General features: G+C 41.9%; 1 protein-coding gene across 4 annotated transcripts in view; it reads right to left on the reverse strand.

Moving 5' to 3' along the window:
* The window catches only part of DCAF6 (DDB1 and CUL4 associated factor 6), a 208,167-nt gene that overhangs the window by 138,740 nt on the left and 45,079 nt on the right, over positions 1-24,348 (reverse strand). For all 4 annotated transcript variants that reach the window (XM_077481106.1, XM_077481105.1, XM_077481103.1 and 1 more), the window contains exons 2-5: positions 17,124-17,253; positions 14,161-14,222; positions 10,563-10,655; positions 7,824-8,009 (exon numbers count right to left, since the gene is read on the reverse strand). In XM_077481106.1, coding sequence (XP_077337232.1) covers positions 7,824-8,009; positions 10,563-10,655; positions 14,161-14,222; positions 17,124-17,214 — 432 coding nt within the window. In that variant the 5' untranslated portion in view covers positions 17,215-17,253. The remainder of the gene's footprint in view (positions 1-7,823; positions 8,010-10,562; positions 10,656-14,160; positions 14,223-17,123; positions 17,254-24,348) is intronic.

The raw sequence follows: 24,348 nt of genomic DNA on the forward strand, positions 1-24,348 counted from the left end.
GCGTTTTGCGGGTGGATTTGACCCCTTTTCGGCCACTAATTGGTTCAAAGCACTACATGCTTTTCTGCAGCTTCTCTATTGAACTATATTGAACCAAAAAAGCACCGTTTTGCGTTGAAAAAAGTCCTTGACCCTTTCCAAATACGCAGCAGCTGAAAAAAGCATAGGTGAACGTGTCCCTAAGAAACCATGTTAAATGTTACTGTAGTGTGTGCATGCAAAAAAGCAACAAACACACACAGATGTGAACCTGGCCCAAGACGTTTAGTAACAGCGGAATACATTTTTTTTTTTGTATCACCTCATGGGGTTCAAAAAAAATAAAATAAATTTAAGCCTCTAGACCCCTTTCACACTGGTGTTTTTCAGGCGCTACAGCATTAAAAATAGCGCCTGCATTGCGCTTGAAAAAAGCCTCAGCTGCAAACCCAGCGTGAAAGCTTGAGTGCTTTCACACTGGGGCACTGCGTTGGCAGGGCATCACAAAAAGTCCTTCCAGCAGCTTCTTTGCAGAGGTGAACGCTTCTCCACTGCTTCTGCCCATTTAAAACAATGGGGCAGCGCGGCGGACTTAACCCTTTTTCTGCCACTAGCGGGTGTTAAAACTGCCCCGTTATCAGCCGAATAACGCTGCTAAAAATAGCGCGGTGTGAAAGGGGTCTTTATAGTACAAAAAGAGCAGATAATTGCTACTATAAAGGGGCTAATTTTTTACTGTGCAACTGTGAAAGTAATAATATATTTTTTATATATATATATATATATATATATATATATATATATATATATATATATATATATATATATATATATATATATATACACATATACATATACATATACATATACACACACACATATATATACATATACACACACACACATACATACACACATATACACACACACACACAATTTGAGCTTTCAGCTCTGTCGCACTTTGAATAACAATTGTGCAGCATTACTACGCTGTACCCACTGCTGGGCATTAATACGTGGCACCGATGGGCACCAATACATGGCACTGATGGGCATCCCTGGTGGCACTGACAGTGGTAGGCATTGTCAGTGGGCACTGATTAGCAGCTGCTTGGGCATCGATTTGCAGCTGCCTGGGCACAGATGTGCATTTCCCTGGGGGTCTAGGGGGGGCATACCTGGTGGTCCAGTGTGGATGGCCATCCTGGTGGTCCTGGGTGGCATGATGGTGGTCCTGGGGGGATCTGAGGGGGGCTGCACTAACAATCAGCACAGACCCCCCCCCGTCAGGAGAGCCGCCGATTGGCTCTCCTCTACTAACGTCTGTCAGAGTGATCACCGGCTTCACTGCAATAACGATCGCCGCGATGCCCTGGAGGTGTGCATCAGCTTAATTTCCTGAGGACGTCATATGATGCCCAGTCAGGGTATTGAAACCACTTTGCCGCAATCATTCTGCTATTATGGCGGGTTGGCAAGTGGTTAAAAGTAGCTCTAAAAGCTGAAACTTTTTTTTTTCTTTTTTCATGGATAGGATTATATTACATATGATGCAAAATACTGGTAAAAGTTTACTTTAAAACGTAATGCCTTCTATTACCTCCAGTCTATCAGCCTCCACCTTCCCTGGGTTCAGATGCTGATCTTCCCTGAGTCTTGCATACATCAAACATGTTATACTTACCTGCTCTGTGTAATGGTTTTACACAGAGCAACCTGGCTCCTCCTCTTCTAGGGTTCCCCGCCAACACTTCTGGCTCCACCTTCCTTCAGAGTGCCCCAATAGCAGGTTGCAAATTATAGTATAGAGTGCCCCTTTAGCAAGGTAAAGAAAACTACTGCCTTTAGAACCACGCACGTCCTGCCCAGGACAAGTCCCATGAGGCATTGCTCCTCACACATATACAAGTTCTCAGGCACTTACTGACATGTATGGATGGTGTACTGAGCTGTATGTGTGCTGTACTGCAATACCTGATATGTAAACAAATAATGTATTCTGTATGCAGGCCAGCTAATCGGCTGGCCGATTAATTGATTATGAAAACAGTAATCGATTAATTTCATAATCAATTACTCGATTAGTTGTTTTTCGGCCCTACTTCTATGTGCAACCCTGTCCAGCTTTACACAGGCTTTTCTTCAAACCAGGCCCAGCCACACTATGCTCTTTGCTCACGTGCACCACAGTTCCTCTATTTTTAGAGGTGGCCCCCATGTGAGGGCAGGAGCCCATCATGAAGAAGCAACAGACACATAGAAGGGAGGGGAGTGAATAAGATGCTCCACCATACCTGAAGTACTGGAGTATATTCTCTGCTCCCAGTGGCTGAAAGAAGTGGGCAAAAAAAGTGAGTCGTGTGCTACTGGGAAGAGGGCATTAGGGCCAAAACTGCTGCTCTACCAATGCAAAAAATACCACTTTCTCTAATATTGAGACATATGATTGCAACAGCAAAAGCAGGGCCTCCTATTCCTTCTGTATCAAACTGTTTTGCAATCATACCGTCTCCCTTTTTCATTGTAAGCCCTTGTACACACGGTCGGAAGTTCCGATAGAAAATGTCAGATCGGATCATGTCAGATAATCCGACCATGTGTGGGCTACATCGGACTTTTTCCGTCAGAATATCCGACCGACAAAGTTTTAGAGCTGGGCTATAAAATTTTCCGACAACATGATCCGATAGGACTTTGTCAGATCGTTTTGTAGAGAATTCTGATCGGACAAAGTGCCAAGCATGCTCAGATCACATTACGAGACCAAAGCTATTGGCTACTAGCCTGAACGTAGTCCTGTCGTAATGTACAAACGTCATCACGTTCTGAACGATCGGATTTTCCGACAACTTTGTCCGACTGTGTGTATGCAACAACAGTTTCGGACAAAATCTGTTGGAAAAAAATGTAACGGATTTTGTTGTCGGAATGTCCGACCGTGTGTACAAGGGCTTAGGAGCTTCGTAAATTGTTGGCCCTATATAAATCGTATAATAAATCCTGTATAATAATAATACAAAAGCCATTTTGTAACTTAAAGAGCCTCAGCTGCTCAGATCATTAAATTTCAACAAAATAATTCCCAAAATGATGTGTATTATATTTTGTGCAGGTTATTTAGCTGTAAAAGACTCCCTTGTGTGGACATTCAAAGGCCCCGAGACTGTTGATGGGAGCTGCCATCTTGCATGGGATGTTTGCAGTCCCAAAGGGCTCAGAACCATCACTCAAGTAAACCTCTACAGTATATATCCCCTTTTCTTCCCTAACTGCCACATTAAGGCTGGGTTCACACTGCTGCGGGGGGAGATCCGGATGTGATTCGCACCGCAAATCACATCCGATCTCCGTAGCGATGCGAGTACAGCCATACAGATAGTATGGCTGAATTCGCATCGCTCCCACAGCAAACTCGCACGGGACCCTTTTTTTGGTCCGCAACAGAATCGGATCGCATGGGGGTTCACACCATGCGATCCGATTCCTGTGCGAGTCGGCAGATCGCACTGCGATATGCGGACGGATCTGGGGGTGTCATTAACATATCATTGACACTCCCAGCCGTCCGCATAGGGCAGTGTGAACTGCCGGCGGGAGTAATGCGATGCGGGAAAACGCCGCGGATTCGTGGCGTTCCCGCATCGCAGCGGTGTGAACCCGGCCTAAAGGTTATTTAGGAAGGTGAGGGGTGGAGTGGGGGCGATAGGTCAGCAGCGAGAATGACTAAACACTCTCAGAAGAAGAGGGGACTTTGATGTAGCAGGAGGGGTAGGGCTGTGCTAGAGAACTAGTGAATTTTTCTAGCAAATTACCGTAAAAAGCACACTGCAAGTTAACGAAAAATTATCATGCAATGTAAAGAAAAAAATACTAGTACGCATTTAAAAATGCTCGATTATGTAATATGTTTTTACCTGCATTTTTTAAGATGGTCATAAAAAACAAAAACTAAAAACGCACTGCTGCAGGCATAAAGTGCACTAGCTTCTGAAAATTTGGAAAATGTAAGACCCAATGCTTTTGTTGGGTATCGGAGCTTGCAGCAAAACCAACTCCCCACAAATTCCTACCAACCCATCATTATAGTGCGCAGTGCCACTGGCCTAAAGGAGTAAGCAAGAGGCAGGCAAGTCTAGAAAGTGCCAAAGCTTTGTCTTATCAATATAAGTTGAAACGTGCATTGGTATCCAAAAAGACCACACAAGCTTTACCATTGAAAATGTGGTGTGAAATTTGAAGAAATATTGCTGCACAAATTATATAAATAATTAAGCAACGTATAATGCTGGACTTCACAAATACTGAGCTACTACACAAAGGCATTTCCTGGCAGATATTAATAACAGGGTGCCTGCTGTGCTGACTATTTGGGTGGCTGTGGACTTTGGGTGTTCTATACTCACCCAAAATAAATTATCAAAATACTTTGGGCCTGTCTGCATTTACCAGAAATTACACAGATGCAGATTTTGCTGCTTCTGTGTAAATTGATACTGGCGAAGCAGTGTCTGTATTATTTACATGGGTCAATTCACATCAGCTTATGTGCAATGTGCAGGGGCAGTGCAATGTGTTGTTCCAATGCCTTGCATTCTGTGTGTGTTTTTTTTCTCTTGTTAATTTTATTGTTGCAAAAGAAACAGCTTATTCCACTTTAAACACTGCGGCATTTTGCAATGTGCTGCCACGTGTTGCTCTGTGTGAAAAAAAATAAAAAATCCTTTATAAGTTTTACTTCAAAGAAAGTCCTGATGAAGGAGGGAGTGTTTTCTGGCCCACCGCTCATGTATGGTGTGAACCATAGGTGTGCGCAGCCTATTGCATTAGGGTGTGCACCCCAAAGCTCAAACACACATGAAAGTCACCAAGAGGAGGCTCTGGTGGTGGGAGACAGTTAATTGGAAGCATATTACGTTACACCCTAAATACAGGTGTAACATGTTCCTAAAGTTGAACCTAACCTTTACTATAATAGGGGCATTTACACTGGCACCCCCAACCACCCACCTGGTGCCACCCTTGGATAATCCTAACACACACGGGGATTTAGGGTGTGCCCAGGCACCTCCGGCACACCCTGTGGTGTGAACAGGGCACTTTGAAACCAATGGTAGCACACACAGACGCATACATTGGAGACCTGTAAAAATAGGGCATTTTCCCAGTAGGCAGCAGCCGGCCTCTGTAGTGCAGTGCTTGGATCAAGCTTTCCATTCTCCACAGACCGTACTCTATGGTGAAAACTCCCAGCAGGCCTCTCCAGTCCAGTACCCGAAAAGGCATTTCCAAGTCAACCCATCCTGCCATCTCCCTCTTCCAAATGGGTTCATGCACTGACTGGAAATCCCTGCCACATAGCATTTCCTCCTCTGCTTAGGACACTCGTGCCATCAGTCCAACCTGGATAAGGCTCCACGTTTCTACCCCGTGACTTCACGGTATCTGCATTATGTAAGCAGGTAGTCAGATAGACGGGCGGAGGGCAGGCATTGTAAACACTTTACCACAATGTGTACTGTGCCATTTTGACAGCGAGACTCTTGCTGGGAGCTACTGTCACTGAACACACGCCTTGGGGCAGTATGTCATCCTGCAACTCCTAGCAAGCATCTGAGTGATAAAACAGACCACACTAGCACAAATCTGTTCCTCTGTTTGAAGTGTTCAGTTTCAAGCAGAAAGCAAAAGGGAACTGGCAGATCACCAAGGTAAAAAAAAGAACTAAATAAAGAACAGGCTAGAGATACTATTAACATGAAAACACAGACACATCGGATATCACTTCAGCTCTTACACCTGTAAATTATAGACCAGAACATTTTTTATCCATTTCTGCTAAGGACCTGTTTTGTTTCAGCAACAACATTACGTCATTACCTTAGATAAAAGTAATACATTTTATTTATTTATTTTTTATTTTTTTAAAGTTATATTTTGTGTGGTTGAAAAAAAAAAAAAAAATCTAGAGTACAAGCCTGTAATATTCTATTACCAGGCATTTTTTTTAGGTTTCACCAATGTGATAGTTTGACTGATAATTACTCTGTTATAAAACACTACGCAAAATGGTTTTTGTAATTTTTTTTGCGTTCTTTTGGCGGTATTTATTAAGTGCCGTGCTTTTTTTTTTCCTTTTCATATTAAAAAAGAAACACAATTTTGAAAATAAAAAATAAAAACAGTTTTTTACACAGAGTGAATTCGGGGGACCTGAGCCCACACATCATATTGGGACACAGCAGCTGTGTGCATGCAGTGGTGTGTCCCAATAGACAACGGGACGCTGGTACAGGGAACAGGGCCAAAGTGCTTCCCTACGATATGCAGATGAATGAAAAAGTGTTAATGAATTTCTTTAACCTAAACCAAATTTACAGGTACCGCCCAAGGTTCCACTGGGTCCTTCTTATGTAGCAACCGATTGGAGTGCAGACAAGGACATAGCTTGTCCTGGCTCTAGACATCTAATGGAAAAGGGAAAAGGTCTGGAAATCACATCTCTGCAAAACTCTCTAAGCCCTTGTACAGATTTTGTCCGACGGATTTTGTCCGAAACTGGTGTTGCATACACATAGTCGGACAAAGTTGTTGGAAAATCTGATCGTTCATAACATGATGACGTTATTTCGTTAAGACAGGACTACGTTCAGGCTAGTAGCCAATAGCTTTGGTCTAGGAATTTGACCTGAGCATGCGTGGCACTTTGTCTGATTGGAATTCTCTACAAACGATCATGTTGTCGGAAAATTTGATAGCCCAGCTCTAAAACTTTGTCGGTCGGATATTCCGACAGAAACAGTCCAATGTAGCCCACACATGGTCAGATTATCTGACAACATGGTCCAATCGGACATTTTCAGTCGGAATGTCCGATCGTGTGTACATGGGTTTAGAAGGTGCATTATAGTCTTAGTGCAGGCTCCAACCAAGCCACACCCCCAAAGCGTTTCACTCCTCTCATGGAGCTTAACCATGGAGATTTTTCCCTTTTTCAATGTATATCTGTATTTTGCATCTAAACAGGGTCAGACAGTTTTTTTTTTGGCAAAAAAAGCAACAGCTTGAGCTTATTTAAGAGCTGGAAATTGAAGCAAGTGGAAAGGATGCATGGCAGCTACACAAAATGTCATCAAAGTACACAGGACATGTGTAGCACACCCAGTCCCTCTGCCCCTCTGACCCGCTGCCATGCCATCTGTCCTCCAATACTCCAAACTCAGATAGAGGCACCTTGTTTTTTTCTGTTTGCACACCTAGTGTCCTCAACTAGTTAGGGCAGCTCATTTACATTGTATGTGCTGCCAACACACTCCAGTGTGTCCAAAATCAGACCATCATATCACCATATGTTGGCAAGCATTGCAGGGCAAGCTACAGTGCAGAAGAGTTGAGGAAGTTGTGTTGGTGGGCCATTCATGAATAGCACTTCACCAATGCATGCAACGTGTGTTACCGCATTTTGCGGTAACGTGCTTGTTACTGTAACAAAAAAGGGTAATTCAGTCCTTTCGGTTATTCTTGAAAGTACTGATTGAAAGAATTTTTCACATGGTAAAAGAGGGTGGTCTTAAAGTCTATAGTTAACTAGAAGGGAATTATTTTTCCCTCAACTAAACTAGAGTTTGCTTTGGGTCCACACCTTTCTCAAAACAGTTTAAACAAAGTATTAAACAGATGAACAGACTATACTCTGTTAAAATATACTGTATACAAAGTACCTGAAATAGAATCAAGAACCATGTATGTAGCCATGATACACAATAAATAGGAAATTAAAGTAGGATAAAGTAATGTTTTTAACAGAAAATATAATTATATACAGCCATCTGTCCTCACACACACACCTCATATGCTGTTCCATAATGGCATGTAAATTGGCACTGTCTGTTTGTCTCTGTATCTTTTTCAATGTCTGTGAAGTAAATGACTCCATCTCCAGAACATGAAATGATGTGCTTGTCATTGGTAAGTGGCAGGAACTTTGCGCTAAAGATATTGGCTCTGTGACCTGAGCGGATTCTTGTCAAGACCTAAAAATTCAGAAAATTAGATTGGAAATTAAAATATACAAAAACAAATGCTCGTTTCAATGCAGAAATATTTCACTTATATAATCATGCAAGTGCATTGCTGTGAAATTGCAGATTCACAGGATTAATTTAATAAAAAAACAATGCTCCATTTGTAATATTTCCCTCTAGGTAAAAACAAAACAAAAAGAAAAAAAAAAAAAAATAAATAAAAAAAAAAGGGGAAGAGTGACTGGTACCTATTGTGGGAAAATTTTGTTTTTCTTGACAAGAAAGAAAGCCAGAATTCCTTCCCCCATCCTCACACTTAAAGCCAGGACACGATGAGGCAGCCTGGTGCAGTGAACTGTGAGCAGTAAAGTTTGAACATTGGCAGGTCCTCCATACAGCAGATAACACTGGATCGCTAGATTGGACTTTACACTTTATATATACCCATCCTTACTGACATTTCCTACTGCCGGGAGATGAGCAGTTCTAGGAGGAGATACCGGGCAGATAATCAAATGGTGTGTGTACAGTCTGATCCAAGAGCAATCCCCTGGCATCTGCTGCGAAGGTGGGGATTACAGGCAGGGTATTTGTACTGGGAACACAGTGAGTGGGCAGAGTATCAATTTGTGCTTGGGATGAGGTTTGTGGAGGATGGGGGATAGGGGGGCTTATTTCTGCTGGGAAGGGTATTTGGAATGGGGGAGGGGCGGTAATTTGTGCTAGGAGGGAGGATTTGTGTTGGGAAACGTAATTTGGAGGAGGGATTTGAGGAATTTGCGTGGGGGGGGGGTTAGGGGGAGAGGATTGATGCTGGGAGGGAGGATTTGAGCTTGGGGAGGAGTTATGCTGGGGGATAGGATTTGTGATAGGAGGGGAAATTTTGAGGGAAAAAATGTGTGCTAGAAGGGGTCATTTTGTTTTGGTCAGAGGAGATTTGTGCTAGGAGGGGGAATGGGCTGGGAGGCTAGATTTTGGCAAAAATTTGTGTTGGGAGAAAAGGGGGACATTTTGCATTTATGTTTGGGGAGAATTTTAGCTTCCACTGGGAATTTATGCTTAGGGGGCAAGTATACAGATAAGTGCTTTTTTTTTTGTATTGTTTTTGCGGAGGAGGAGGAGGAGGAGGAGGAGGAGGGATTCATGACGAGACATCATGCTCACTCATTGGGGGGGGGGGGGGCACAGTTTGTCATCTTCACTCTGGGCACTAGAGGACCTTGTCCCAGCACTGCTCGCATGGCACACAGGGCACTCAATAGATCTCCTCCACCCCACACAGCACATAGCCGAGATCAGATTCCCTTACACACACACACACACACACACACACACACACACCCTCGATCTGCACAGTGTATAGCTGATTTCCATGTTCCAGTTCTGCCCGGTAAAATGCCTGATCGGAAAGGCAGCACTGCTACAGTAGCCAGCTACACACTATGCAGATTGGGACTGTCTTTAAGGGAAAAGATGTCAGATATGTGCTGTGTGGGCAAGAGGAGGTCTGCTGAGTGCCCAGGCTGTGCATAGTGTGCCAATGGGAGGAGGAGCTCTGCTGAGAGTTTTGCCAGCAGTGACCCCGTCCACTACCCTGCTCAGCCCTGATTTCTGCCCTGCTGACCCCCGTCACCTGCCCTGCTGGCCCCCTGTACACTGCCGTACTGGCTCTTGTACACTCCCCAGCTGACCTCCCCATCCTTTGCCCTTTTGACCCCTATCCTCTGCTCTAATGACTCTTTTACACTGCCCTCTTCCTTGCTAACTCGTGTACACTGCCCTGCTAACCCACCCTTTATTGCCCTACAAACTAATGGCCTCTGTACACTGCCCTAAAAACTGCTGACCCTATCCTCTGCCCTGCTGACCCCTGTGCACTATTATATAGGATTTATATAGCGCCAACAGTTTGTGCAGTGCTTAACAAAATTAAGGCAGACATTGCAGTTATCTTAGAATTTGGTACCAGAGGAATCAGAGGACCCTGCTCATTAGAGCTTACAATCTAGGAGGGAGGGTTAATTGTTACAAAAGGTAATAACTGTGGGGAATGAGCTGATGCAGAAAGTAAAACAGTGTATTAGTTAGAAGCAGGATAAGCTTTAAAGAGAAGAGTTATCAGGGATCGTCTAAAGATGGATAGATTAGGGAACAGATTGGGGTAGGGAGTTCCAAAGAATGGGAGAAGCTCAGGAGAAATCCTGGAGGTGAGCATGGGAGGAGGTGACAAGGGAGCTAGAGAACAGGAGGACTTGGGAGAACCAAAGAGTGGTTTGGTTGGTATTTTGAGACTAGGTTAGTGATGTAGCTGGGGGCAGAGTTGTGGATGGCTTTGTAAATTATTGTTAGTATTTTGAATTGTATTCATTGGGCGAGTGGAAGCCAGTGCGGGGATTGGCAGAGAGAGATGGAGGACACGGAATGGTTGGTAAGGTGGGCGAGTCTTGCAGTTACCCTACTGACCTTGCATCCTCTGCACCCCTGACTTTTACTGCCCCTCACACATCAGACAGGCTAGATTCGGCCCTGGCTGTAATACTAAATCATTACGGGTTCACTTACCTTTTTATTGTATGGGTTACAAATGACCAAAGTTGTGTCATCAGACCCAGATAGTATGTATTCCCCTGTACTATTCCAAGAAATCGAATTTACCTATTAGCAAAAAGAAAAAAAAGGGGGGGGGGGGAAAGGTTAAAAATCGAAGTAATCCTTATTTGTTTAAACAAAATTTGCTTACAGTTATTCTCATAAGTTTACATACTGTGGACGAATTTATGATTTCTTGGAAATTTTTCAGAGAATATGAATGATAAACTTTTTTCACTCATGGTTAGCGGTTGGCTGAAGCCATTTATTATCAATCAACTGTGTTTACTCTTTTTAAATCATTATGGCAACAGAAACTACCCAAATGACCCTGATCAAAACAAGTTTACATACCCTGGTGATTTTGGCCTGATAACATGCACACAAATTTGACACAAAGGGGTTTGAATGGCTATTAAAAAGGTAACCATCCTCACCTGTGATCTGTTTGCTTTTAATTTGTGTGTGTATAAAAGGTCAATGAGTTTCTGGACAAATAATTGGCAAAGGGTCTGCGGGAAAAGGTAGTTGAACTGTATAAAACAAAAAAGGGATATAAAAAGATATCCAAGGAACTGAGAATGCCAGACTAATCAAGAAGTGGAAAATTAGGGGGTTCTGTTGAAACTAAACCACGGTCAGGTAGACCAACTAAACTTTCAGCCACAACTGCCAGGAAAATTGTTCAGGATGCAAAGAAAAACCCACAAATAGCTTCAGGTGAAATACAGGACTCTCTGAAAACGTGGTGTGGCTGTTTCAAGATGCACAACAAGGAAGCACTTGAAGAAAGATGGGCTGCATGGTCGAGTCGCCAGAAGAAAACCATTACTACACAAATGCCACAAAATATCCAGCTTACAATATGCCAAACAGCACAGAGACAAGCCTCAAACCTTCTGGCACAAAGTCTTTTGGAATGATAAGACCAAAATTGAGCTTTTTGGCCACAACCATAAACGCTACATTTGGAGGAGTTAACAAGGCCTGAGATGAAAGGTACACCATTCCTACTGTGAAACACAGGAGGTGGATCGCTGATGTTTTGGGGATGTGCGAGCTACAAAAGGCACAGGAAATCTGGTCAAAATTTATAGGAAGAGGAATGCAGTATGTTACCAAAAAATACTGGAAGGAATATTTGCATTCATTAGCCAGAAAGCTGCGCATGGTACAGTGCGGCACAGTGGTGTAGTGGTTAGCACTCTTACCTAGCAGTAGAAAAAGGTCACTGGTTCAAATCCCAACCATGACACTACCTGCCTGGAGTTTGCATGTTCTCCCTGTGCCTGCGTGGGTTTCCTCCGGGTACTCCGGTTTCCTCCCACACTCCAAAGACATGCAGGTAGGTTAATTGGCTTCTGTCTAAAATTGGCCCTAGTATACAACTGGGGATCTTGGATTGTGGCTCCTTGAGGGTAGGGACCAATGTGAGTGTGCAATGTAAAGGGATAGGGACAATTGTAGACACTCACTCAGGTTGAACTGGATGGACTGATGTCTTTATTCAACCTTACTAACTATGTAACTAACTATGTAACTATGGGACGTACATGGACATTCCAACATGACAATGATCCATAACACAAGGCCAAGTCGACCGGTCATTGGCTACAGCAAAATAAAGTGAAGGTTCTGGAGTGGCCATCTCAGTCTCTTGACCTCAATATCATTGAGCCACTCTGGGGAGATCTCAAAACGTGCAGTTCATGCAAGACAGCCCAAGAATTTACAGGAACTGGAGGCTTTTTGCCAAGAGGAATGGGTAGCTTTACCATCTGAGAAGATAAAGAGCCTCATCCACAAAATACTTCAAGCTGTCATTGATGTTAAAGGGGGCAATGCACAGTATTAAGAACTGGGGTATGTAAACTTTTGATCAGGGCCATTTGGGTAGTTTCTGTTGTGATTATGATTTAAAAAAAGAGTAATAAATGGCTTCAGCCAAACACGAACCATGAGTGAAAGAAAAGTTTTTGTTTTATCATTCATATTCTCTGAAAAATGGCCAAGAAATCAAATTCTGCCAAGGTATGTAAACTTTTGAGCACAACTGTATGTTATCGAAACTTGCCAAATCAGTTTGGTCATCAGGCAGCTATTTTAAGGCAATCTGTCAATACACAAATATAATGGTTAGGGATGAGCTCAGGAGTGTTCGCATGGACCACGTGCAGAGCCCGCCAGGAAGTCGGCGCAACGCTAATCACAGGCAGTGAGACATTGGTCGATTTCTGCACCCGCACATCGGGGCGATGTCTCACTGCCTGTGATTAGCGCATCGCTGCACCAACTCCCTGGCGGGCTCTGCACGTTGTCCATGCGAACACGCCTGAGCTCATCCCTAATAACGGTTATTGTTAAATTGTTTATTAAAAGGTGCATTCTCTGAAACAGGCATTCTTCTTTTTTGCCTCAACTACTGAGTAAATCTCTAATCTGGTACCCATCTGGTGCCCCGGAAAAATTATATAGATGTGCGCTTGTCCCAGGTCAGTGACACCTAAAGCAGTATATAAGGAAGACAGCACCTAAAAAAAAAACTATTTCTAACTTGAGAGTTACCACATTAATGCCTCTTTGAACTGGACCTCCATTGCTGTAAGATCTCTCCTAGTGCATAGGTGTTCAAACCCACTTTAAAAGCGTTCCATGAAACATAGTATAGCATGGTCGTTGTTGCCTGGTTCACGTTAAAGCTTTTGGTTCCTACATGATTAACAAAAGAAAACACAAGCACACACTCACATGCTTTTGCGTTCTCTTTACATTTGAAAATCTTCAAAAAAGTAACATAGGGAATAAGTATATATTTTTTTTTTCTTTGGACATTTCATTTTACGTAAACACCCTACAGAAAACATATTAAAAAGGAAGAAAATATGTAGTTTTCTGCCTACAAAATAGGAACATTAACAGAATTACATACAAACCATGAGTATATCCTGTGACACAATACATACTTATCTACACAAAACATCTCACTGTAACATGTACAGTTCTGGCTGATGCTGTGTCAACTCCGTGGTCTTAACCTCAGACTTCAGGATGGATGTGGAATACAGTATTTTTCGTTAAGCAATACAGTGTAACATGTCCTGCATATAGCTTTCTTTAAAAAGAAGTCTTTCTAGCAACAGGTCACAAAAACGCAAGATGAAGTAAAAATTTGCCAGAGCAGACATGGGATTCATGTGGTTAAAGTAAAAACAGACTAGGGTAAGCCTTAAATAGATCAAATCAGGTTATTGTGTGTTCTACATCTAAGAAGGATAATTTATTCATTTACACAGGGACAACTAGAGTCAAAGACACAGATGCATTGTTGCAGTTATATGTTTTCTGTGACTCCATCCCGAATGTAAGTCAGTAAAAAGCAACACTGCATTGCAACTAAAAGCACCACTTTTGGAGTAAATGGTATTTAAAAAGCACACTCTGCTAATAATTTTTTTTTTTTTTTTAAATGTGTTTCAAGATAACTTTCCATTTACTGTTTCGACATAGTTTAATCTAAAAATTCTAAACAAAATACCAGGGCAGTATGTTTGTGGTTCCATGATTTACTTACACAACCATGATGTATATTTAGAGTGCTTTCCAATTTAAGTTTTTGAACAAATTCTCTTCGTCCTGTTGGAAATTGAAAAACAAAGCTGAAGGAAAAAAACATAACCGATGGAACTTTTATTAACCAGCTTGATGAAGTAAAAGGCTACAAATCCCAATTTATATTTATTTTACTTTATATTTCATTTTTAAACACCATTTTACTAATATGCAAAAAAAAAAAAACGTAGACACACGTTCATGCAAACAGACAAGAACCAACATATAACAAGTGCCATCATGATCATAATGTCTCCTGCACAATGGACTTTTGCAAACACATTTAGGCACATCAAGCATTTGGGTATCGATTAACTCCATTGGTCAGAATAATAATTTATTCTGGTCACTGAAATGAATAAACGCTCAAGTGCTAAATGTGCCTAGAGTCTAGACACATTTAGGCGTGCCCAGCGTTTTTTCTGCTCAAATGATCCTCTCCTGAATGTGCTGCTCGTGTTTTTTTTTCTGCCTCTAAATGCTCCTCTTTAAATACACCTGTAAATATCTACATGTGCATGGCCACATAGGCCAACATGGGAGGGGCGTTTAGAGGCAGGAAAAAAAAAAAAAGCATCTAAAAGTTGTATTTTATACGCCTAGTGTGCATGAGACCAAAAGTAATAATAATAACAATAATAATAATAATAATACAAAAAAAAGATATCAAACTAGCAGATATATTACAAACATAAATTCAAGTTAAAGCGGGAGTCCACCGGGACTCCGCGTTTTTTTTTTTTTTTTTTTAAAAGCCAGCAGCTACAAATACTGCAGCTGCTGACTTTTAAAATAGTGACACTTACCTGTCCAGCGCGCCCGCGATGTCGGCACCCGAAGCCGATCTCTAGGTCGTCTGTCGGGTCCTGCCGCCGCCGCCATCTTGGGTATGGGAATCAGGAAATGGAGCCTTTCGGCTTCATTTCCCGGTTCCCTACTGCGCATGCGCGAATCGCGCTGCGCAATAAGGACACTCCCCGCTGCCTCTGGGATCTGTGTGTTTCCCAGCAGGCAGCGGGGCACTTGCGGGAAGGGGCGGGCACTTGCGGAAAGGGGCGTAAGTTACGCCCCTTTCCGCAGAGAGCTATCCCGGAAGTGGGTGCAGTTACCTGGATTATCCAGGTAACTGCACCCCCCTCCCCCCTGAAAGGTGCCGATTGTGGCACCGGAGGGGGGGAGGGTTCCGATGAGCGGAAGGTCCACTTTAGGGTGGACCTCCGCTTTAAACATGTTTATTATGGATGCATTTAAAGTTTTGAAACAATGGAACCCCTTTTTTTTTCAGTTTCATTACAGTCAACTGGGCTGCAATAAAAGTATATAAGATTTGTGTATAGACATGTACCAATATAGATGAAATTTTATTAAACGATAGCAAGTTCCAGGTTGCTGTGAAAGTTTATTATGGAGGTTATGAATTGAGACACTAGTTTCATAAATTCTCATTCCCACCAAATATGCAGCATAAGCTCTGGAGCAACATAGGGTGGGAAGAAAAAGGGTTATTTCATTTATTTCAGGTTGTGCTTTCTGAAGGTTAAAGTGGAACTTCACTCTCTCAATTAACATGGACTATTTTTAATCCTTGTGCTGTTAGCATTAGCAAATGGATTGGAAAGAACATCATATTTGCTTGTCGGCCTTTTTTCTACATTTCTTCAGTTACTTCCCGTTTTCCATGCCTAGGCAAATGATGTCATACATCCCAGAAGTCTTCAGTAGGGTAGAAGGGGCTTGCTCAGCTAAGAACACCCTTTCCTGCTTGCATGCCTGAGCTAAGGGCAGCTGGATTCCAGGACATAAATGCTACATTAATCACCTGCTCTTACTCAAGATGGATTTGGATGGATGGGACAGTTTGCTTTGAATGTTAAAAATAAATTGAATAGCATTATTGGTTTGTGGTGTTCAGATGAAGTGTCGTTCCACTTTAGAAAGCAACTCTGATGTTATGCTGTCCTGGGAAGTTCTTAGAAGAAGAAAAAACAAAATAAAAAACACACAACACACACACCAATGGTAACAGTACATTGAACAAACAGCAATGTGCTACAAACATTCAAAAAACATGTCAGGGGCTATGTGATTTCAGCGCAGTGGATTACAGAGGGCTCCAATTAGGAAAATTCATTGAATTCATGTTAAGGATTTACAATGTTTAGCTTAATGTAATGCAGCACTACACCTGTTTATTCATCCTATAAAAAGTTAAAATTTAAAAAAAAAGCGACACAACATATACAAAGAAACATGTCTGCAACTCCTGTGCACATTCACTCAAATCATGAATTGTGCACAAACATGAACATTTCCCAATCAATTGTAAAATAGTACTTCTATGACATGTGCCAAGATATTTCCTTTAAAAGGGGCTGTAAACCCTCGTGTTTTTTCACCTTATGAAAAAGATTTTTTCATGTATGTAAGAAATGTCAGAATTGGCTGGTGGTTAAAGATGGACCCCATGTCTTTTTTTTTAAAATGGCACAGCAGGTACATTTGCATGCAAATAATTGTGTCTGTGGTGCAGCTGAGGAATATTAATTAATCGTTGGGAAGAATGTTTAGTATTTTTCAACGTAAAAGGGATCAATCAGCTCCATGTATTTTTTAATTATATGTCTACATGGAAGCAGACGGTTTTGCTCATTACATATGCATGCTCTGCTTCCTGTTTTTATAGTGCTGAACCAAGATTTTATTATTTCTCTCAATGCAAGTCTACAGGCTGGCCAAGATAAGCAGACCATGCATTTAAAATGCTGCCTAATCATAATCTTGCTAATACAGCAAAAATTATAAAAGCAAAAACATAAAACATTTTTCAAGTTGCTTTTAAGCATGGCAAAAACAACAAATAAATATATATATAAAAAATCGTTTTTTTACTACAAATTCAGAGCAATGTTGCTTAGCATCACATACCCAAATAGTTGATACGGACAGCGCTGGGTTCATCCAATCCAAGTGCACGTTTTCGTACATCCCACAGGAGGTTAGTACAGCAATGGGACATAGTCCAAGCGCTGTCACTCCTTTAAGATAGCTCTTTCAACTGCAAGGAAAACAAAAATAAAACGGTTGTAACTAGACTGGAAGAGATGTGAGCCCTGCTTGTCTTCTTGTCTACCCTATAATCAAAAAGGTAAAAGGTCAACACACAAATGCACTAGCGTAAATGTTTAAAATTTGTCATATGGCAGCCAACAGGAAAATATTTTAAAGTGGACACATCACCAAAATAGTATAAATAAACCATTTCAGATTTCTATAATGTGTAAACAAAGTCGTTTTCCTGCATGTACTTCCCCATTGTAAAAAACAAGTCTGGTGTCTCTAGATCTCACCATGTGATAGATACTAAATCTGACTCCCACATTTCTAACCCAGTTTATCACTTAAGCTGGCCATACATTATACAATTTTCTTATTCAATTTCCTTTAGTTTTACCTTCAACTATGTAGTGCAAGGGTTAAACCTAAGTGTTTGGGTTTGACCTATTATATGGTTTTGGTAAATCTAAAGGAAAGTTGTACAAGAAAATTGTATCAAAGCCACCCAGAACAATCCAACTGTGGATAGACATGCAAATAATAGCCAAATGCCAATTTTTTTTGTCTTTCAATTAACATGTATACTCTGATTGGCAAAACATTCCAATTTACACCTATGGAAGAGAGCAATTAAACCCCAAAAACACCCTTTGGTATCAGATTATCTTTTAGGAGAACAATAGTAATTGGTTGAGAAAATTCAAACTGGCATGTCAACAGAACAGAGTGCCTACATATGATTATTTACCAATCCAAGAGTTACAATGCCTTGAAAAAGTATTCATTGTGTTACAACCAAAAAACGTAAATGTATTTTATTGGGATTTTATGTGATAGACCAGCACAAAGTGGCACATAATTGTGAAGTGGAAGGAAAATGATAAATGGGTTTTCAATTTTTTTTTTTTACAAAAAAAGATCTGAAAAGTGTGGCGTGCATTTGTATTTAGCTCCCAACATTGGTCTATCATATAAAATCCCAATAAATACATTTCGATTTTTGGTTGTAACATGACAAAATGTGGAACATTTTGAATACTCTTTTCAAGGCACTTTAGTGCCCGATTAAGCAGAGACAATTTTATGGTTTGCAGGCAACTTAAACCTAGCCACACGAGCAAACTACAAGCATTACTTAAGCATATTGGGCTTTTTCTAACCTGTAAATTATCACACAGGAAAGTTTACCAAAATGGTTTCAATGGAGAAGAACGAAGAATCAGAACTACCACACATGCACCAAGGTTGGTAGGAGAGTATTGTAGTGGGTCCTGTGAGGAAGGGCAGCCATTCCCCTGCCTGTCAGTCTCCATGAAATGTTCTCTCATATTAAAACATACAGGGCTAGTGTCTGAGGTCACTAATACCGTATCCTCCCTACATCTAGGCGTTTGAAGTTAGTCCCCTTTAGGGCCGAGACTGAGGAGGAGACAGATGCTGGTACAGTGTATTTTAATACAAGGTGAAGGAGATTTTATAAAATATTATATATATATATATATATATATATATATATATATACACACACACACATATACACACAAAAAAAAATTGTTTAAATGATTGTTATAAAAAAAAAATAACGTTGGGAGTTATCTGCAATTTCTTGTTCATCTTTACTTTTGGATGAAAGGCCTTTGCGTATACTCATCTTGATGTAAGTTAGAGAAGAGCGGTGCTGCAGTTTAAGTACAGTTCAAATTCCATTTTCATCCCATATAATGGGTTCTGATAGCAGTGACAGGCTGAGCGGCATTTTCAGGAGCCTTCTTAAACACTTACGGTTAGTCTATTTGGTGAGCGGTCACATTTTTAAGCACCGCAGAACATAAGCAATAATTACACAGTGGCTGAAATGCCTTCTACTGCAAAGTACCACTCATTATACCAAGCCTGCAAAAACATCTTATCAGACATGTGCCATGCCAATCAGAGCAACTATACCACTACTCATAACTTTACTAAAATGTTTTGTAGCATTAAAGTAGAACTTTTTGCATAACAGTGCATATAGAACAATAATGCATATAGAACAGTGCAAGAACAATAATGTTCTTTAAAAAACAAAACACACAAAAAAAAAACGAACATACATTCCACATTATTAATTATGCTATCAAAATTAGTGCGTGTAAATTTCCTCCAGTATTGTTGTTGTGTTGGTCACCATTTTGTTGAAGCCCAGTGCAGTCACTTCCTTTTGGCAACTCCTTGCCCTCCTCTTCTTGGTCTCAAACTATGTCACATTCTGTATTTAAAATATGTACATTTCCAGTCTTTATTTTATGTCTTGGTTCAGATAGAGAGGAAGGCCTTACAGAAGTTTTACAGTGCTGAAGCTACAGCTTGCAATGGCTGGGGGTGAGAAAGTTGAACACTTTAATTTCAGTACAACTAGCATGCCCACAGACAGATCACATCTAGGCCGGTCCCTGCTGAACCAGCTGAGATCTGATCCTTCTATGGCCGGCTTTAAGCCAGCCATAGACTGTTTGAAGCTCCGCCGGTTCAGCAGGGACCAGCCGAGATTCAAACAATGTATGGGCAGGCTAATTGTACAACCAGAATGCTGGATTTTTCACGTGATTATTACCAGCGGCTATGCAAATGAATCCATTGTTTTTCCACTACTGAAAAGAATGAAGGTTGAAACTCAGGGATTACCTAGGAGGACAAACTCGTGAATCTATTCATAGTGGGAATACTGCTGTGTGAGAGGTCAGCTAGTTGTTTCTCTGAAAGCCCAGATCCTGGATCTAGAAAACAAGGGGGCAAGATTGCACAATATCTACAACCCGGAAAAGAGTTTGGACATTATCCAGCAGATGCTGGCTGGGGCCACTGTAGAGAAGTGTGGACACACGGAGGCACAGGAACCATAAGTATGTAGCTGGGTGACAGATAGGAGGGGTAGAGGGAAGAGTGCTAGTGAGGCTAGTTGTGAGTTGGGACACCCCAACAAGTATTCCAAGTTGCATGATGTTGGAAATGTCTGCTCAGGGGTGGTATTACTGGAGCAGGCGCCCTCTCTTAGCTGCCAGGGGAACGACTGCTCCTGTAAGGAGGGAGGCAAGGATACAGGTAAGGTTAGGAAGGTATTGGTGGTAAGAAGTTAAATTATTAGAAGGACAGATAGGGTAATCTGCCACAAAGACCGTGATCACTGAATGGTATGTTTACTGGTGTGCACGGGTTCAACACAACACGGATCGCACGAACAGATTATTGGACGGGGCTGGGGAGGACCCAGCTGTCATGGTACACGTTGGTACCAATGGCAAAGTAAGAAGGTGAAGTGTTCTTAAAAATAATTTCAAGGACTTGGGAGCTAAATTGAAGAGGACTCCCAACGTGGTATTCTCAGAGACACTGCCAGTACCTCAAGCCACACCAGAGGCAACAGGAGCTTAGGGAAATTAAAGCAGAAGTAAACCCATCCATTTAACAGTTTAAAAAAAGTTACATTTCCAGCACATGCCGGAAATGTAACACTCCCATTGGTTGTGCTCTCAACCAAACTGTCAACCAGAACTAGCGACAACAGAATTATTACATTCAGCATCAATCATAGGAAAGGGAGGTGCGAGGGTAGTACAAGAACACAATTTCAAAAGAGAGCCAACATTTGTAAACTGCGCTTAATGCTGCAGGGCATTTAGTTGAGCCAAATCTTAAATAATTGAACATGGAGCAAAAGTGGGAGTGCTTTAGGAACATTTTAAATAAAAGTATTAAAGCGGGAGTCCGCCGGGACTCTGCGTTTTTTTTTTTTTTTTTTTAAAGCCAGCAGCTATAAATAGTGACACCTACCTGTTCAGCGCGCCCGCGATGTCGGCACCCGAAGCCGATCTCTAGATCGTCTCTCGGGTGCTGCCGCCGCCATCTTGGGTATGGGAATCAGGAAATGGAGCCTTTCGCTTCATTTCCCGGTTCCCTACTGCGCATGCGCGAGTCGCGCTGCGCAATAAGGACGGTCCCCGCTGCCTCTGGGATCTGTGTTTCCCAGCAGGCAGCGGGGCACTTGGGAAAGGGGCGTAATCTACGCCCCTTTCCGCAGAGAGCTATCCCGGAAGTGGGTGCAGATACCTGTACTGTACAGGTATTTGCACCCCCCTGAAAGGTGCCAATTGTGGCACCGGAGGGGGGGAGGGTTCCGATGAGCGGAAGGTCCACTTTAGGGTGGACCTCCGCTTTAACGAGTGCATTCCAATGGGTAAAATATATATAGAAGAACAAAGGCTAAACCTGGGTGGCTAAACCAAAATGTAAAAACGTCACATTAAGGACAACAAAAAGGTCCTTCAAAAAGAAGTACAAAGAGGAGGGGTCATTATCAGCAATGCAACACTACAAGAAATTCAATAAGAAGTGTAAGAACGCTATCAGGGTGGCTAAAAAGACTATGAGAGACACATAGTGAAGGAGAGTAAAAAAAATAAAAGGTAAAAATAAGACTTTATTTTAAATATTTTAACAGTAAAAAAAAGGTGAGGTCGAAACAAATAGGCCCCATAAAGGACAAGGAAGGGAAGTTGGTTACAGATGACAAGGAGAAGCCAGTTGTACTAAATGCTTTCTTCTGCTCAGTCTTCACACAAGAAAAGGGAAGGGTATAACAAACACGGCCGTATGGTTAGTAACATGAAACAGGATCTACTCTTGTTGGCAACAGAGGCCGAAGTCCAGAAAGGATTAGAAAAGCTCAACATAAATAAAATCACCAGGACAAGATGGCTTACACTCAACAGTCCTTAACCACTTCCCACCCGGCCAATGCACATATACGGCCAGGTGGGAGCCGTCTACTTCTGATAGGACGTTCAGGAACGTCCTTCAGAAGGAGCGGGATGGCGCGCGTGCCCGCGCAACGGCGCGATCCCGATGTGCTCGTGTCACCCGGACAGATCGGCAGGAGGGCTCTGTGATTGGCCCTCCTGATCACATGACGGCCGTGTCCAATCACGGCCGTCATGTGATGTAAACAAACAGCCGGTTGCTAGGCAATCGGCTCCTCCTCTCCTCACACAGAAGTCATCGCTGAGAGGAGAGCAGATCGCTGCAACCGGCTGATGATCAGTGAGTATGAGCTGTTTTTTACAGCTTTTTACTCACTGATCACCAGTATAGTGTAAACACACAACACATCACACAGTATAAACACAGTCCCCACATATGTCCCCAAAACATACATGTCCCCAAATAAAAACACATGTCCCTAATAATAAAAACATGTCCCCCACATATGTCCCACTAAAATCGCATGTCCCAATGATTATCTGCACACATATGTACGTGATCATTTGCGTACATATGTCCGTGATCACACAAACCAATTATTATACATAACGGATTTTTTTTTACCAAAAACATGTAGCAGAATAAATTTTGGCTTAAATTTATGACAAAATTTGATTTTATTGGATTTCTTTTAAAATAGAAAAAAGAAAATATTGTTTTTTTTCCAAATTTCCGCTTTTTTTGCGCTTATATCGCAAAAAAAAAAAAAAACTGAGTCGTGAATAAATACCACCAAAATAAAGCTCTATTTGTGCGAACAAAATGATAAAAATTTCATTTGGGTGCAGTGCAGCATGACTGCGCAATTGTCACTGAAAGCTCTAGAGCGATGAAAGCTGAAAATTGGGCTGGGAAGGAAGGGGGCGAAAGTGCCCTGTATTGAAGTGGTTAAGAAACTCAGTCACTTTATAGCCAGACTGCTATTCCTAATCTTTAGTCCAACATCGGTAGTATGTAAATTATTTGGGGGGAGGATGATACAGGGACCATATCCAATAATTTGCTGATAAAAACAGCATGGGTTTAGGAAAGGTAGTTCTTGCCAAACCAACCTATTGACATTCTGCAAGGAAGCGAGCTGCCATCTGGACAAAGGGAGGCTGGTAGATGTGGTGTATCTGGATTTTGCAAAAGCATTTGATACAGTGCCCCACAAATGCTTAATCTACAAACTGAGATTGGTGGGTATATACCATTGGGTTTGTTCTTGGATAGAAATCTGGCTGTGGGGGCAAAGCCAAAAAGAGTGGTGATAAATATTGTGTACTCAGAATGGTCTAGAGTGGTTAGTGGGGTACCCCAACACTTCTGTTCTTGGACCAATTTATTTATAAATCATAGAGGGTGGGATAAATAGCTTCCTCTGTGTTTGCCAACGACACAAAAATATGTAGGGCAACAACATCACAGAAGGATATAGAAACTTTACAAGGAGGACCTGACTAAATTAATGGAGTGGGCTACTAGATGGCAAATTTTAACAGTTTAACATTGGTAAATGTAAGGTAATCTACTTGATGGGTAAAAAATATAAAAACGCAAGTATTACACTTGGGGGGGGGGGGGAAACCTCTAGGAGATTCCAGGATGGAGAAGGATCTAGGGGTCCCAAAGCCGGCAGAATATTAGCATGCATTAAAAAGGGAACTTACTCCAGGAGTAAAAAAAAATACTGCCAATTTATAAATCTCAGATTTGGCCACATCTGGAGTATTCCGTCCAGTTCTGGTCACCAATCCTCAGAAAGGATGTGCTGGAGCTGGAGAGAGTCCAGAAAATTGCAAATAAATGATTATGGGGATTGAAGGATCTCAATTGTGAGGAACGACTACAAGTGTTAACATTTATTCTCACTGGAGAAGAGACGCTTGAGAGGAAAAAATGATAGCAATATACTAGGGGTGCACCGAATGGGTTTTTGGTGCCGAAACCGATACAGAAAATGAAAAATACACTAGGCCGAAAACCGAAACCGATACCGAAACATATTTAAAAAAAATATTTTTATACAGGAGATGGTCAGAGACTGAGGACATGGTACAGGAGATGGTCAGAGACTTGGGGACATGGTACAGGAGATGGTCAGAGACTGGGGACATGGTACAGGAGATGGTCAGAGACTGGGGACATGGTACAGGAGATGGTCAGAGACTGGGGACATGGTACAGGAGATGGTCAGAGACTGGGGACATGGTACAGGAGATGGTCAGAGACTGGGGACATGGTACAGGAGATGGTCAGAGACTGGGGACATGGTACAGGAGATGGTCAGAGACTGGGGACATGGTACAGGAGATGG

Source organism: Lithobates pipiens, unplaced genomic scaffold, assembly GCF_037356315.1.
Source record: "Lithobates pipiens isolate NorthernLeopardFrog02 unplaced genomic scaffold, aLitPip1_a1.2 Scaffold_16, whole genome shotgun sequence".
NCBI classification, from domain to species: Eukaryota; Metazoa; Chordata; class Amphibia; order Anura; family Ranidae; genus Lithobates; species Lithobates pipiens.